Source organism: Trachypithecus francoisi, unplaced genomic scaffold (assembly GCF_009764315.1).
Source record: "Trachypithecus francoisi isolate TF-2019V2 unplaced genomic scaffold, Tfra_2.0 Lachesis_group20, whole genome shotgun sequence".
NCBI classification, from domain to species: domain Eukaryota; kingdom Metazoa; phylum Chordata; class Mammalia; order Primates; family Cercopithecidae; genus Trachypithecus; species Trachypithecus francoisi.
The window spans coordinates 54821542-54837973 of record NW_022681466.1 but is presented as its reverse complement, the minus strand read 5'-3'; the positions used below and the strand labels follow the sequence as shown (position 1 = coordinate 54837973).

The 16432-nt window shown below is 53.9% G+C and overlaps 2 protein-coding genes across 5 annotated transcripts in view; both read left to right on the top strand.

The window, feature by feature from the left end:
• SEZ6 (seizure related 6 homolog) overlaps positions 1–8924 on the top strand; it is a 49972-nt gene extending 41048 nt beyond the window's left edge. Inside the window, exons 5-17 of one of the 3 annotated variants that reach the window (XM_033181865.1) lie at positions 728–913; positions 2954–3068; positions 3202–3368; positions 3981–4175; positions 4402–4540; positions 4649–4845; positions 5703–5897; positions 6306–6497; positions 6603–6800; positions 7098–7136; positions 7386–7503; positions 7592–7694; positions 7860–8924. In XM_033181865.1, the coding sequence (XP_033037756.1) occupies positions 728–913; positions 2954–3068; positions 3202–3368; positions 3981–4175; positions 4402–4540; positions 4649–4845; positions 5703–5897; positions 6306–6497; positions 6603–6800; positions 7098–7136; positions 7386–7503; positions 7592–7694; positions 7860–7892 (1877 nt within the window). In that variant the 3' untranslated portion in view covers positions 7893–8924. Of the gene's footprint in view, positions 1–727; positions 914–2899; positions 3069–3201; positions 3369–3980; positions 4176–4401; positions 4541–4648; positions 4846–5702; positions 5898–6305; positions 6498–6602; positions 6801–7097; positions 7137–7385; positions 7504–7591; positions 7695–7859 lie in introns of all 3 variants that reach the window. The other 2 variants (XM_033181864.1, XM_033181863.1) reach the window with 2 other exon arrangements.
• Positions 8925–12628: 3704 nt separating this feature from the next.
• The window catches only part of PHF12 (PHD finger protein 12), a 49475-nt gene continuing 45671 nt past the window's right edge, over positions 12629–16432 (top strand). Inside the window, exons 1-2 of one of the 2 annotated variants that reach the window (XM_033181859.1) lie at positions 12629–13257; positions 13906–14087. In XM_033181859.1, coding sequence (XP_033037750.1) covers positions 13192–13257; positions 13906–14087 — 248 coding nt within the window. In that variant the 5' untranslated portion in view covers positions 12629–13191. Of the gene's footprint in view, positions 13258–13905; positions 14088–14469; positions 14679–16432 lie in introns of those variants that run through there. The other variant, XM_033181861.1, reaches the window with a different exon arrangement.

Sequence of the window (16432 nt, the reverse complement as noted above, 5' to 3'; positions counted from 1 at the left end):
TAGCCGGGCGAGGTGGCTGGCGCCTGTAGTCCCAGCTACTCCGGAGGCTGAGGCAGGAGAATGGCGTAAACCCGGGAGGCGGAGCTTGCAGTGAGCTGAGATCTGGCCACTGCACTCCAGCCCGGGGACAGAGCGAGACTCCGTCTCAAAAAAAAAAAAAAAAAAAAAAAGAAAGCCTTTACCGTCTGACTTCAGTCTTTGCTGCTGCAATTCATATTTATTCCCTAAAGGAAAAACAGTATCAACACTTTACATCAGTATAAGTTTTTCACTATTTCGAGTGCTTTCATGTCTCGAGTCATTCAATAAGCATATCCTGAAGATATATTATCAGCTGGGTACCAGGGATACCAAGCTAGATAAAATACTATCCCATTTATTCTCACTGTAACCCTGTGGGTGGGCTGGGATTTTAAACCTCATTTAACAAATGAGGAAACACACACAAAAAGATTAAATAACCTGCCTAAAGTGTCACAAAGTTTGAGCTAGAACCCAACCCTTCTAATTTCCAGCTCTGTATCTGCTCCACTAACCAGCCCAGGCTGCCGGAAATATCATTGACACCTTCTAGGGAGGAGATTGGAGTCGTTTTGGAACTCCTAGTGCTTCCTCTGGCCCCAAATGACACCTCCAGGCAGACAGAGGCAGACCTCCCCCCACCAATGGCCTAGCTCCCGCCCCCACCCTGCACACGTACACAGTGTCGCCCGTTCTCTGTTTGCAGCCTATCTCCTGAGCTGCCACTTTCCCCATCGCCCAGCTTATGGAGATGTGACTGTCACCAGCCTCCACCCAGGGGGTAGTGCCCGCTTCCATTGTGCCACTGGCTATCAGCTGAAGGGCGCCAGGCGTCTCACCTGTCTCAATGCCACCCAGCCCTTCTGGGATTCAAAGGAGCCCGTCTGCATCGGTGAGTGTCCCCAGGTGGAAAGGGCTCAGTGCCGAGCAGAGAAGTGAGGTGGGGGCTCCTCCCTGCTCTCTATTGCTGTCTGCCACTTTCATTTGCTCTTCATAAGGAAGCCAGAAAATGGCCACGCACCTCAGTGGCATTCATCCAACCTGCACTTACTGAGCATCTACTAGATGAAGGCACCACAGGTATACAAAGCTGAATTAAACAGGGACTGTGCCCTCAAAGAACCCACATTTCCAGGAAAGGGGGAAAGGAGAAAGCACAGAGGTCACCAATTTCCAGGGCAAGAAGTAAAAAGCACCAATGAAAAGACATAAGTGACCTGGGAGGCAAGGGCACAATCATTCTTAGCTGGACATTTAGGAGGCTTCCTAGGGGAGGTGGCACTGCAGGTTTGACATTTAGATGGAGGGAACAACGTGGGCAGGGACATAGAGGCAGGAAGGTGAGGGTGTTTAGGACACAGAAGACAGACAGGTTTGGCTGAAGCCTGAGACATGTGGCAAGGGCAATGGGAGGGCCTTGAGTGTCAGGGCAAGATACAGGCTGAGGAGCTGTTGAAGCTTATGAAAGAAGGGAGGGGCTTAGAATGCCTCAGAGATGGCTGGGAGGCCAGCCAGGCAAGACAGTTTGAACTTAGATTGTGATTTGGGGAAAGAAGAGGAGGGAAGTTCCAGAAACTGATGGGAACTGGGGAAAGGGAAAGGGAACTCCCAGGTCTGGTCCTGAGTGATCAGGTCTGGGATTGCCGCCAATGAAAGGGGGCTTGTTGGAGAAGGGAAGACGCAGTGTTCATTTGCAGTATGAAAGGCAACTTGGGCTTTTCTTTTTAGTGGGTATGGGCTTAGGCTTTTAATTTTTTTTTTTTTTTTTTTTTAGATGGAGTCTCCCTTTGTCACCCAGGCTGGAGTGCAGTGGCACAATCTCCGCTCACTGCAACCTCTGCCTCCCGGGTTCAAGTGATTCTCCTGTCTCACTCTCCAGAGTAGCTGGGGTTACAAGTGCATGCCACCACACCCAGCTAATTTTTTTGTATTTTTAGTAGAGATGGGGTTTCACCATGTTGGTCAGTCTGATCTCGAACTCTTGACCTCAGGCGATCCACTTGCCTCGGCTTCCCAAAGTGCTGGGATTACAGGCTTGAGCCACCGTACCCAGCCATCAATCTTATTTCATTCTATAAATTCTTCCTGGGTGCCAGGCACAACCAGAGATGAATAACACAGACGCATTCTCAGCCCTCAAGGATCTAGCCGGGAGGCCAGCAAGCAGCTCAGTGCAGAGGATGCTACAATAGGAGTAAAGGCAGAGTGGTGGAGGGGCCTGAGGGACAGAAAGCTACTCCAAGATGAGGGAGGAGACAAGCAAGGCTTCCCAAGGAGATAGGATGGAAGGATTTCAGAAATATTAGTTTGGGAAAGTGGGGTGGATTCCTGGAACAGCATATGCAGAGGTGTGGAGGCATGAAATAGCATGAGATAGTGAGGACACAGTGAAGTGTGCCTGAAGGAGAGGGTATGTAGGGAGAGGGGACTGAAGCAGAGTCTAGAGAGAGTTGGATTCATAAAGGGCTTGAATGCTACTTTCAGCTTTAACTCCAAGAAAATTGAAGCCCACAGTAAGGGCTTTAATTAAGTCCACCTGGGGAGAGTCGGCCTTCTAGAGAAGTCAGCAGAGAGGGAAAGTGACTTACCTGGGCACACAAGCAGGCAGTGACACATCTACCCACAGTCAAGAGAGATGCCCTGGTGAGCCCCAGGGGTGTGAAAGGTTAGGCGGCAGGATTCTGGAGCTCAAGATGCCTGGAGATGCAGGTTCACAGGGCTAAAAGTTTATCTTCAGGACCATGAGAGCAAAGATGGCAGGGAGGCAAGGTCCCCGCTGCTCCAAGCAGAGGATACAGAGCTGGGAAAGGGAGGAATGCATGTTAGGCTGCCTGGGTTCAGGCAGGGGCCTGGGCTACGTCCTGTCCTGGTCTTACAGCTGCCTGCGGCGGAGTGATCCGCAACGCTACCACCGGCCGCATCGTCTCTCCAGGCTACCCGGGCAACTACAGCAACAACCTCACCTGTCACTGGCTGCTTGAGGCTCCTGAGGGCCAGCGTCTACACCTGCACTTTGAGAAGGTTTCCCTGGCAGAGGATGATGACAGGTGAGGGGCTGTCCTAGTGGAATGGGAGTGCCTGGCCTGGTAATACCCTGCTGGAGGGACGCTACCCAAGCCTGGGGCCACACCCCCTCTGGGTCAGCCACCAGCCTACATAGCTGCCACTCTCCTGGTTCAGGCTCATCATTCGCAATGGGGACAACGTGGAGGCCCCACCGGTGTATGATTCCTATGAGGTGGAATACCTGCCCATTGAGGGCCTGCTCAGCTCTGGCAAACACTTCTTTGTCGAGCTCAGTACTGACAGCAGCGGGGCAGCTGCAGGCATGGCCCTGCGCTATGAGGGTGAGCCTGCTGGGGTCTCACTGGGGGTGGGGGGTCCAGGGGGATGGGCTCGGGCCTAGGGTCTTTCTCCCACACCCTACCCCTCTCTGCCTCCATGCTGTCACTCCTTCCAAGTCAGCCCCTGCTCACTCAGTACTTAGGCCCTCTTTCCCTGCCCCTCTCTTTGGGTCCCGGATCCCTACCCCAGCTTTGCAGGAAACCTCTGCCTGGACCCAGTCCCTGTGGTCCAAGGGAATAAATTCTCCAGATTCTGAAAAGCAAAAAAGGCCTCAACCCTTAAGAAAGAATTGCTGTAGGAGACATTCTAGAACCATTTATGCATGCATGCATTGATTAATTCATTCAAAAAACATGTATGGAGTACCTTCTGTGTACTAAGCACAAAACCAGGCACTGGGAACAGCATGGTGATCAAGATGGCCTCCTGAGCATAATAGGGATGGATGCTCTTGGCTGTTCCTCCTCCATCACCTTCCTGCTCCAACCCCAGGACATATATTTGTCTTTCGTACCCAGGAAAAGAAAGGCTCTGGGGAGGGAAGTAGGGAGATTCTTGCCCACTGTGTTTAATACCAGTCAAGGCTGAGCTGGGCTGGGCCCTGTGGTTTACAGCCTTCCAGCAGGGCCATTGCTATGAGCCCTTTGTCAAATACGGCAACTTCAGCAGTAGCGCACCCACCTACCCTGTGGGTACGACTGTGGAGTTCAGCTGCGACCCTGGCTACACCCTGGAGCAGGGCTCCATCATCATCGAGTGTGTTGACCCCCACGACCCCCAGTGGAATGAGACAGAGCCAGCCTGCCGAGGTCAGTAGGCACCAGTGGATGGGCCTGCTGGGCAAAAAGCAGGGTGGGTACCAAGGGAACAGCCACAGAGCCTGGGGCCACAGAGGCCCTGTGATATGCGTGGTTCAGGCTTCCTCCAAGGAGGAGGTGGGGGGTCCCAGCAACTGGTGGGCACTCCTGTGGGCAGATGGTAAGCAACACCGTGGTAAGCTGGAAAAGACCCTTCTGGACCTCCCTTGCCTTCCAGCCGTGTGCAGCGGGGAGATCACAGACTCAGCTGGTGTGGTGCTCTCTCCCAACTGGCCAGAGCCCTACGGTCGTGGGCAGGATTGCATCTGGGGTGTGCATGTGGAAGAGGACAAGCGCATCATGCTAGACGTCCGAGTGTGAGTGCCGGGTCAGGCCGAGCCAACTCCTGAGGTCTGGGGATATCCCTTGTCCAGCCCATCCTCGGGCCCCCGAGCCGGCTCTGCCCTGACGCTCCTCCTCCACAGGCTGCGCATAGGCCCTGGTGATGTACTTACCTTCTATGATGGGGATGACCTGACAGCTCGGGTCCTGGGCCAGTACTCAGGGCCCCATAGCCACTTCAAGCTCTTTACCTCCATGGCTGATGTCACCATTCAGTTCCAGTCGGACCCCGGGACCTCAGTGCTGGGCTACCAGCAGGGCTTCGTCATCCACTTCTTTGGTGAGCTTGTCCCTACCCCACTCAGAGTGCAGACAGCAAGCCATGGCAAGTCAAAGAGGCCAAGGCAGTGAGGTGCCTGAATGCTCTCTCAGACAAGAGGAAGCTGGAAAAGCACCAGGGATCACCCAGAGGAAGCTAGTCCTGTTCTCCATCTGCCCTGAAGGGAGCCAGAATTCTGAAGTGGCAAGAGGGGTTTGGGTAGGCAGCAGAACAACTTTCTTTTTCTTCCTTTTTTTGGGGGGGGGGCAGTTTCCCTCTGTCACCCAGGCCATGGTGCAATCTCTGCTTACCTCCTGGGCTCAAGTGATTCTCGTGCCTCATCCTCCTGGGATTATAGGCGCCTGCCACCATGCCTGGCTAATTTTTGTATTTTTAATGGAGACAGGGTTTTGCCATGTTGGCCAGGCTGGTCTCAAACTCCTGGCCTCAAGTGATCTGCCCACCTCAGCCTCCCAAAGTGCTGGGATTACAGGTGTGAGCCACTGCACCTGGCCAGAACAACTTTCAAACAAAAATGGGGGAACTAAGGAAAGGTGCTGGCTTCTTTCTGACAATCTTTCATAGAAGTGACAATTTCCCTCACCCTGCCTGGCCCCGTCTCTCAGGCCTAAGGAACTGGTCAGGGTGCTTTTGGAAGTAAGGCCAAAGCTTAAATGCTAACCCTGGAGTCTAGGAGACAGAGCAATATCAGAGGCGGTCAAGAAGGGGCCCTTGAGGAGAGAGGAGTGGATCCCTGAGCCCGCTCAGGACAGTCTAGGTCCAGGACAAACTAGAAGGAGCCAGAGTGCCCTCAAGATGAGGGGACAGTCACTTTGGTGCTGGCCGAGGACCTGCATCTTGTGCCTCTGTGCCCCCAGAGGTGCCCCGCAATGACACATGTCCGGAGCTGCCTGAGATCCCTAATGGCTGGAAGAGCCCATCACAGCCTGAGCTAGTGCACGGCACTGTGGTCACTTACCAGTGCTACCCTGGCTACCAGGTGGTGGGATCCAGTGTCCTCATGTGCCAATGGGACCTGACTTGGAGTGAGGATCTGCCCTCGTGCCAGAGGGGTGAGTATATCTGTTCCCCATGCTCCCCTTCCCAACACAACCTCCACACCTCTCTCCTGGATTCTGAACCAGACTGTAGCTGTTATTAGCTAGTATCCTCAAAGTTCCTTTACCTCTTATAGCCTCAGTTTCCTCATCTGTGAAATGGGGATGATACCTTTTCATGGTGTTACCAGCCAAATACTCTAAGTATTTCATTCCTGGCAGATGGCCAATCAGTGTTTATCGAACCTAATAGATGGAAAGGGGACAAATGGTGGGGACACACCAGCACAATGGTAGGGACAGACACATGGGGGTAGATCTATATGACATGAAGAAGTTAGCTGGCCTGGAACAAAGCCAGGGTGGACTGGCCTCTGCTTAGTTCTCCTTGGGGTACTTCTCCCCATCATCCCCTACCCATAGTGACTTCCTGCCATGACCCCGGAGATGTGGAGCACAGCCGACGCCTCATATCCAGCCCCAAGTTTCCTGTGGGGGCCACCGTGCAATATATCTGTGACCAGGGTTTTGTGCTGACGGGCACCTCCATCCTCACCTGCCATGATCGCCAGGCCGGCAGCCCCAAGTGGAGTGACCGGGCCCCTAAATGTCTCCGTAAGTGTCAGTTGAGTAGGAGGGAAAACCTCTAGTTGGAGATAAAAGATGCTGCCTTGGAGGCCAAGGGCATGACACCCTCACTGCGCTCTGCCTGCTTTGCAGTGGAACAGCTCAAGCCATGCCATGGTCTCAGTGCCCCTGAGAATGGTGCCCGAAGTCCTGAGAAGCGGCTACACCCAGCAGGGGCCACCATCCACTTCTCTTGTGCCCCTGGCTATGTGCTGAAAGGCCAGGCCAGCATCAAGTGTGTGCCTGGGCACCCCTCGCATTGGAGTGACCCACCACCCATCTGTAGGGCTGGTGAGTGCCCTGTCACTCCTCAAAACCCTCCCTGGCCCATAGAGCTGCTCTGACAAAGATGTCCAATGTTGAGAACCAGAACCACCTGCCCATGCCACCTTCATAGTAATAGAATAGACCCTTGGTCTCCCCAGTCTCTGCCAGATCCTTCTGATCTGGCATCACCAAGACAAATGCTGGAGTGGGCTCTCCTTGGACAAATCCTTCCTATGATCATCCCACTACCTCCGCTCCCTGCCTTAGTGGTTTGGGCCATTGAGCTCCCCCACTGCCCTTGGCCCTCCCCTTTTGTTCCAGCCTCTCTGGATGGGTTCTACAACAGCCGCAGCCTGGATGGTGAGTCTCCACCCTTGAGGGCCACATAAGTGGTCTCCCTGGTCCTGGTTCTCACAGCTCCCAGGTCATGGGCTTCCCAAGGATGGAGGGCAGAGAAAGAGAGGGGTTTGGGCCTAGCAGGGTAAAAAGTTTCCCTGCACCCAGTCAGCTAGAGGGAGCTGGTAGCCAGATGCCCTTGGGCAGAGGTGAGAGAATATGGGATCCAGGTGACAGAGACCTCTGCTCCAGTCCCACCCTCTGTGTCTTCAGTTGCCAAGGCGCCTGCTGCCTCCAGCACCCTGGATGCTGCCCACATTGCAGCTGCCGTCTTCTTGCCACTGGTGGCGATGGTGGTGTTGGTAGGAGGTGTATACTTCTACTTCTCCAGGTGAGTCTGGCTTCTCTTTCTGCTCTGCATACCTGCATACTTCACTCCTAACCAGTGCTCCTGACTCACAGGCTTCTCTGCCCCACAGGCTCCAGGGAAAAAGCTCCTTGCAGCTGCCCCGCACACGCCCCCGCCCCTACAACCGCATTACCGTAGAGTCAGCGTTTGACAATCCAATTTACGAGACTGGAGTAAGTAACCATGCCAACCTTGCCACCTTATCCAAGACCCAGTTCTTTGCTTCTTTGGGCAGATAACCCTGAGGGTCCTGCCAAGCCCTCTCACTTTTTTTCCTTTTCCTAGGGAAGGTGAATTATGGCCTGGCAAACCTAATACAAGTTTCCAACTCCCAGCAGTCTCTTTCCTTTGCAGGAGACGAGAGAATATGAAGTTTCCATCTAGGTGGGGGCAGCCTAGGGAAGCCAACTCAGACCTGCACCACAGTCCAGCAGCAAGGCTCCTTGTTTCCTGCTGTCCCTCCACCTCCTGTACATACCACCTGGGAGGAGATGCCACCAATCCCTCAAGAAGTTGTGCCCTTCCCTGCCTGCAATGCCCACCATAGCCTATTTTCTTGGTGTCATTGCCCACTAGGGGCCCTTCTTTGGGCCCATGTCATGGGGCATCTACCTGTGGACAGAACACAGCTGGAGCACAAGCAACAACAGCTAGCATCCTGAGCCTCGTCATGCCCTGGACCAGCCTGGAACACACAAGCAGAGCAGGAGTACCTTTCTCCATATGACCACCATCCTGCCCTGGCATAGCAACCTGCAGCAGGGTCAACTTGACCATGGTGGAAACTGCACCAGGGTGCTCCTCACAGGGCCATCACCAATGGCCAAAACTCCTCTCAATGATGACCTCTGGGTAGTCCTGGCATGCCAACATCAGCCTCTTGGGAGGTCTCTAGTTCTCTAAAGTTCTGGACAGTTCCGCCTCCTGCCCTGTCCCAGTGGAGGCAGTAATTCTAGGACATCCTAAGGGGTTCAGGGGGACCCTACCCCCACCTCAGGTTGGGCTTCCCTGGGCACTCATGCTCCACACCAAAGCAGGACACCCCATTCTCCATGACTGCCCCATACCCTGAGGAGAGGGAGACTTTCCTCCGACGTTTATTTGGCTATTACAAACATCTTCATCCCAATAGTCCCTCCTCCAATTCCAGCCACTTGTCAGGCTCTCCTCTTGGCCACTTTGTTACGGGATAAGGGGAGGGGGTGGGCATATTCTGGAAAGGAGCAGAGGTCCAAGGATGCAGGAATTTGGCATGGAACAGGTCGTAGGAGAGCCCCAGAGAGACACCCAGGAGTTGGCTGAAAACCACTTTGTACATGTAATGTATTATATGGGGTCTGGCCTCCAGCCAGAGAACAATCTTCTATTTCTGTTGTTTCCTTACTAAAATGGTGTTTTTGGAAGAAAAAAAAAAAAAAAGCAATGGCCAGGTGAATGATGCTTTCTTGGAGGGACAGGAGGTGGGAGATAAATGGGATATGGACTTCAGGACCAGAAGGCATGTTAGACCCACCAACCAGTCATCTCAGATTTTTATTACTACTGTTTTTGAGATAGAGTCTCACTCTGTCATCCAGGGTGGAGTGCAGTGGCTGGCTCATGGTTCACTGCAGTCTTGACCTCCAAGGTTCAACTGATCCACCTCAGCCTCCTGAATAGTTAAGACCACAGGTGCAGACCACCACACATGGCTAATTAAAAAAAAAAAAAATTATTGTAGAGACAGGGTCTTACTATGTTGCCCAGGCTGGTCTCCAACTCCTGGGCTCAAGTGGTCCTCCCATCTCAGCCACCCAAAGTGCTCAGATTTTATTTTAAAAGAAATTGTTACATGCAGTTGAACAGGGCCCCCTGTCCCAAAAGGGACAGTGCAACAGATGGCAGGCAAAATCAGAGGCCCCAATGGCTGGTGTTGCAGGGATGTGGGAGCCCAGGAACCCCACTGCACATCCACCCAATGCCTTATTTCCTCCTTCTTACCAGGTCCAGAACTACAGGCTGGCACACTCCCAAATCCCTTCTCAATGCCACTGATGCCCTTCTCAATGCTAACTAGGCTCAGGAAAGCTGATGCATCTCTCCTTCCCCTTATTTCTAAGTAAGCAAGGCTTGGGAAATTGGAATAGGAAACAGAGACTGATCCCCAGAACATGAAGCCCTAATCTGGCCTGGCGTTAGAAAACAGATTGTCGGGAGCAGTGGTAATGCAGCTTCGGGGCTTGGCTCCTAAGTTAGGCAAAGGCCCTAACCATGGGCTCCGGAAAAAGGTAGCTGGGAGGATCTTCTTAAGTTTGCCCCTTCCCTAGGGGCCCCAGTACCTACCAAGATGGAAAGTGCCCAGCGTCGCCCCCCCAGTATGCACATTCCATGCTGAGAGGTGTGCCCTGCATCGCTGCTCTCCAAGAGTAACAGCAAGAGGCAGGCAACAGGAAATTATGGGAGCTCGGAAACCAGCAGAGAAAAATCCATGAAAGAAATAATAGCAGCAACCAGCACCTGCTGCTTCTACAGTGTTCCAACAGGGAAGTCTTGACCACTCATGCTGCCTACCCCGGCTCTAGCACAAGCCACCTTGAAGGATGAGAAGCTCTTGTCAATGCAGAGTGCAGTGCCTAGATTAGCCACAAGAGGTCACTTCCAAAGGCATCTGTATCCCACCTGCTCGCTCCTCAATCCCCCCTGAACTGTCAGGGCGGGAGCTCTCCAAGGTGGCACCATTCCTTGGCCCCACTGGCCTAACCTCATCCTCCAAGTTCCAAGAGGAAGGTGTGTGAAGTTTCCCTGGCTCTTGTCAACAGAGCCAAGTCTTATTTCCCTTATTAGCCCATAGTTCCTATTATCAGCTGCAACTGATGGTGTTGATCAAAGCAAAGCCTTGTTCAGCGGATGGACACCAATGGCTTACTTATCTGTTCCATAATGCCTTCAGGCTGACACAGCAGCACAGCTGGGCCCTGAGCAGTAGGAAAAAAAGCCAAAGAGAGAGGGCACATGAGGTTCTAACCTCTGAGAACCTGTGGCATAAAGTATAGCCGTAGAGATAGAAAATCTTGCCTCTTTCATACAAACAATCTAGCTCAGCCCTCCCCTCTCTGAGGGCCACATCTCTGGTCCACAGCCACTGAAGTTTATGGTCGGCTCAGGGTGGTAGAAAGCAGAGAGCAGCCAATTCACATGACATTCTCCACCCCACCATCCATGACTTTATCATTCTTTCCAGGCACCAAGAGGGTCATCAGAAAAACGAAAAGTCAGGAAAACAGAAACCTAAGACTCTGTATACTGACATCCCTACTCTACCTAACTCATCCTCCTTACTGTACCCAAAGAAAGCATAGCAATTCCTTAGACACAGCCGACATGGTGTAATGGACAGTGTCTGGCTTGAGAATCAAGAAATCTAATTCTTAGGTCTGCCATAAATGCACTATGTGACCTAGGCAGATCACTGCTCCTCCCTGTGCATCTAGAAACGAGGGGATTAAATCAGATGGTCTCTAAATCCTTTCTAGTTTTACGACTCTGAGAATGCTAAGTGTCCCTTAACATTAAAAGTGGGCAGCCGGGCGCGGTGGCTCAAGCCTGTAATCCCAGCACTTTGGGAGGCCGAGACGGGCGGATCACAAGGTCAGGAGATCGAGACCATCCTGGCTAACACGGTGAAACCCCGTCTCTACTAAAAAATACAAAAAACTAGCCGGGCGAGGTGGCGGGCGCCTGTAGTCCCAGCTACTCGGGAGGCTGAGGCAGGAGAATGGCGTAAACCCGGGAGGCGGAGCTTGCAGTGAGCTGAGATCCGGCCACTGCACTCCAGCCTGGGCGACAGAGCGAGACTCCGTCTCAAAAAAAAAAAAAAAAAAAAAAAAAAGTGGGCCGAGCACAGCTACGAAGCAACAACTCCAACTAAACCCCTAGTGTCAAGCACAACGATGCAGTTTTCTTCTCCACTGCTTCATCCACCATCAGGCAGCAATAACCGCCCATCTCTGACGGCGATATCAAGGGGAGGAGCTGGCGCCCTGAAAAGGAGCATGAATCCCCGCCCAGAATGCGAGCCGGGCCCTCAGACTACAAATCCCGGCATGCAGCACTGACGCTCTCAAAAGTATCCCTTCCTGGCCGGCAAATGACTCTTCCCTGGGTCTATCCTACCATAGACTGCATCGCACGCACATGGAACTACAGCTCCCACAATCCATCAGACCTATCGCGATTCTTGCTCCCAGGGTGCCATGCACCCCGTTCGCCCTTTAGACCCTTTGGCATTGCAAACTGGGAGTTGGAGTCCGGGATACGGAGGTAGCTGGGCGTTGTCAGGATTACAAACTCTCCGCTTTAGGCTTCCTTTTGAAGAGCAGATCTCAGGGACAGTGAAGACAGGGTGATAATGGGCAGGCGGAACTCTCCACAGTGCCACCACCACGCAAGGCAGGGATGCTCAGGATACAATTAACTGATAAAATTAACTGTCAAGACGGGAGAAAATTAGGAACCACAGTCATCCAACACGCCACCAAAAGCGTCATTTTCTGTCGCAAATGGCTTTTCTCTTTACCAATATGGTGGCCTGGTCCAGCCACACCTGATGCTAGAACCAAACAGTCCACTACAACATCCCTAGGAACACTGCTGTCACCGACAGGCGACCAACTCCATCCAACACCACACCTTGTTCCTTTCTGTTCATGCCTGAGGACTCCAAGGGCATGATAGCCCATATCCCATTACCAAAATGGCGAAAGGAGCAGCCTTCTTGTGAGGGCCTGCGGAAGACAATACGCCTGCGCGGGAGGCGTCTGTGTTATGGAGTGGGAGGGGAGCCCCCCCCAACACGCCTGCGCAGGACAGAGTCTTCTTAGTTTGCACACAAACACCAATGGATGAAGAGTCCCTAGCTTCCTGCGGCTGCGCCTTGACCCCTACAAGCTTTTCCAAGCGCCTGCGCGAGCCCTCAGGTCCCGCCCTTTTGTCTCAGTGCGCTGGCGCAGGGCAGAAAGGTGGGGCTTCGGTCCTCCAGACGAATGCCAGCGCGGCTGCGCGCTGGGGGGTACTCCCTCACTGCGGCTGCGCGGGAGCCAGGCCGCCGGCTGTCACTGCGGTTGCGCGCGGCGAGCGCCGATCCCGGGGCGCCTGCGCGGGTGGCTTTGCGGGCGCTCGCGGTAAGTTTGCGCCAAGTGCGCGGCAGCCGGGACGCAGACGGCGGCGGCGGCGAGAGGCGGAGCCCGGGGACCACCCCCCATCACCCTCCCCCCAGTCACCTCACGTACCACAACCTCACCTAACCTCTTACCCCCCCCGTCCGATACCCCCAGCCCCGGGATGGCAGCGCCCGCCAGCCTTCCCGGCCGGACCGGCGGTCGCCAGTGCCGGCTTTAGCCTGTGGGACTAGGCCCTGCCGAGGCCTGACCCCTGGAGCCGGGACCCACTGTGAAGCCAGCAGCCGGGCCGGGACTGAGGGGCTGCTCCCCCCTCGCGGCCCGTCGGGAGGACGCTGTCGTCCCGGGGACTGGGGGCCGGGGGGTGGGGGGGAGCCAGGGCGAGGAAGTCGGGACCCGTGTTGGGAAAAAAGAAGCGGGGCCGGGGTCAGGAGCGCCCCCTCCCCCCACCTCCCCCCTCCCCCCGGGGTTGGGGGGGCCGGAGCAGAGAGCACCCAGCCCGGGAGGTGGATGAATGTGGGAGAAAATGGAGACCAAGACGATCGTGTACGACTTGGACACATCAGGGGGGCTGATGGAGGTAAGAGTGGCCCTCCTCATCCCCTTCCCCCAGCGCCGGGAGGGAACCTCCGCCCTCCACCCCACAAAGCCGGTCCTAAACTCGAAGCGCCCAGAGGGCCGAGGGAGGGGGATTCTTCCTCACTTAGCCTCTCCCTCCCCTCTTTGCAATTTAGGGGGCTGAGCTCAGCCTCCGAGGACGTTTGCAGCAGTTTCACCTACCCGCCGCCCTCGATTCGCTCTCCCCAGGCGCCAGCCCACTCCATCTCGTTGCACCGGCAGGCCTCCCCACCCCCTTCTTGTTGGCCCCTTTGTGCTTCCCCCAGCACGTCCGGGTACCGGGCTTCGGGCCTCTCCAGAGCCAGGCTTTGGAGTCCCCCACTGTCCATACAAGGAAGTGGCAAGAAGGGAACCGCGCACCCTCTTCCCATCCCCCTACCCTTGATCCTCCCCATTTGGAAGAAGCTGTTCTCGTTGTTGTGCTGCAGGAACGCGGTTAGGGTGGGCTCCCCCTGGTTCCGGGGGCTGAGAGGTTCTGGGAGCAGCCTGGATGGGAGGAAGAAGGACAAAAGGGGGGAGAGGGGTGGGTGACGGAGAAGCCGCGCCGGGGGGGCAACGGACCGCCCGGGAGCTCCGAGTGTGCACACACGCCGTTTGTATGTGTGTGCAGCAAATCCAAGCTCTGCTGGCCCCCCCTAAGACGGACGAGGCAGAAAAGCGGAGTCGGAAGCCTGAGAAGGAGCCCCGGAGAAGCGGCAGGGCCACCAACCACGACAGCTGCGATAGCTGCAAGGAAGGTGGAGATCTCCTGTGCTGCGACCACTGCCCGGCTGCCTTTCACCTCCAGTGCTGGTAAGGTCCGGGGACCCTTCTCTGCGCATTCCTTCACCCGGCCTGCCCCTGCCTGCCGAAATAACGGGCGCTCGCAGCCGCTAGCTGACTTTCTGCAGCTGCCCGGGCGAGCACCTCCCCGCCCCCAGGTGTCCGCCGGGTTCTGGCAGTTTAGGGGGGAGGAGCAGCGGTGGGTCCGGACCCCGAGGTGGGGGTTGGGAGGAGTGAAGAGAACCTCATATGGGATTGGAAGTCGCTGGGGAGCCGGGACAGAGCCGGCCGGGGACAGCCGGCAGTGGCGGGGGAGGAAGGGGAGGAGCTCCGGGCCCAGTGCCGCTTGCCTGCCCGCGCGCCCGCCTGCCCTCGGGGCTCCTGCTCGGCCGGGCTCTCCTTGGGGTGGGTGCGTAGAGCCCTCGGCCACCTGAATTGCCGTGGTCCAGACCCCGGCAACCGGGCGCTTGTGGCTGTAGAAGAAATCATGGAGGGTGTCTCTCGAGTCCGCCTCTTCTTTGACTCTCTGTTTACAATATGGCGACCTGCCTTTAAATTATATTTTTATTCTCAGCGCCATTTTGGCTGCATATATGATTTGCAAACGTCTCCCAGGGAACGGTAGGGACAGCCCCGGAGTCCTTTCTGCAGAAGCTCCTCAGGGGCCCAGGCTGGGATCTCGCCGCTTTGGTCCCCTTTCTCTACCTCCGCTTGCCCCCTGTTGCCTCTCGGAGCTGCCTTCCTTCCTCCTCTCTCTCCCCTCCTCCCTCCCGGCGCCACTGCCTCTTAGGAAATCGGGCCGGGTTAGACAATTAAAATTGCCCTTGGGCGCCGATTTCATTTCTCCGCTCCGGATCGTCGAGCCCTTCGCTGCAAAATTCTTTGCTGCCAGGGGGAGGATTGTGTGCGGTGGCACTGGAAAGGCATTTTTAAGGAACTGAGTGAGAGCTGGAAAGCCGTACGCTTTTTTCCCCTTTACTGGACGCTAGGGGAGGGGAGAAACCGAACCGAGAGGGAGGGACGTGGGTTGATCGCCCGCTGCGTGATCCTCCTCAGCGGCTCAGCCCAGAACAATCCACCAAAGAAGAGTTTAAACTCCATCTTCTGCCGGCAGAAATCACCTCTGCCCTCCACAAAAATCCCACATCTGTGGCAGCAAACCCAGATTTCGTCTTGTTCTACTGGGTGTCGTTCTGTTGTTCTGCAACAGTTGACTGAGGCAGAGGTTTGAGAGAGGAGCCAGTCGGGAGAAAGGAAGAGGGGGCTGTTCTGTGTTCCCACCAGTTTTTTGATGTTGCCTTTTTTAGCCCTCTGTTTTTGTTTTGTTTTGTTTTTTATGTGAAATTTCACCGAAGGTCTCTTAACAGTTCCATTCACGGTCCATCGCTCGGTTTGCGGAGTAGTGTCTACTATATATTTGTACTAATTGCAGGTTTGGGAACACTTACTAGACAGATGACTGATACTGAGCAAATTAAGTCTGTGGTCAGAAGTTATGTAGGAAGCTCCCATTACCATTCCCAAGATACTTTTGCCCAGGAGGGCACCCCATCCCAGCTTGTAAAATTGCAGGGACAAAAATGATTATCCTAGAGGAAGTTTTGCTGCTGACTTTAAAATTTTTATTATGAAGTGACTAAGGGTCTGTGGTTTTTAGCCTTTACTTCCTATAAGGTGTAATCCACCTGGAGAAAATATCTCTGGTCACATTTCCTTTGCTGTTCTTAGGAGAAATTTGTGCCTGAATATACGTTGTGTTGGTTACCAGTTATTCCCAGTTGCTTACATTTTTTTTTAGTGTGTTTGTTTGGTATGTATACCAGGACTGAGTTGTAGACTTCTTGATTTAAAACGTGGGCTTAACATCCTACCCCTAGGATGAACTTGGTGTTAACCATGATGGTTGACATGTTGAGTGAGAATTTGATAAGCTCATTTATTTGATAAAGCTGCAATTGTTTATTAGAAATTTCAGGCATGGGGAAAGTGTGCTGTCTGGTTTGCCTGCGATTGGGCTTTTAAACTCTAAAACCTAACCACTGAATTTTTTAATTAGGTGAGTCTAAAGTCTTATCAAGTTGTAACAATTAACAGTTTGCACTTTAGATGAAAGGAGAGAGAAGGAGGGACTCTTTAGCTGTTGGTGAGATTCAGACTTGCCTAGACTGTGCATTTAATTGAATTTTTTTTTTTTTGAGACATTGAATAGAAACTGGTAATCAGAGATTTGTGAATAGTAGTAAATGAAGTAGTGCTTGTTTAACATCTCCAATTCTCCCTTTGAAGATGTCAGTACTGAATGTACCATTGACTTATCTGAGTTATTATCTAAATCACAAAGCATTGTAGATATTGGTGCAAAGGCAGGAAGTCTT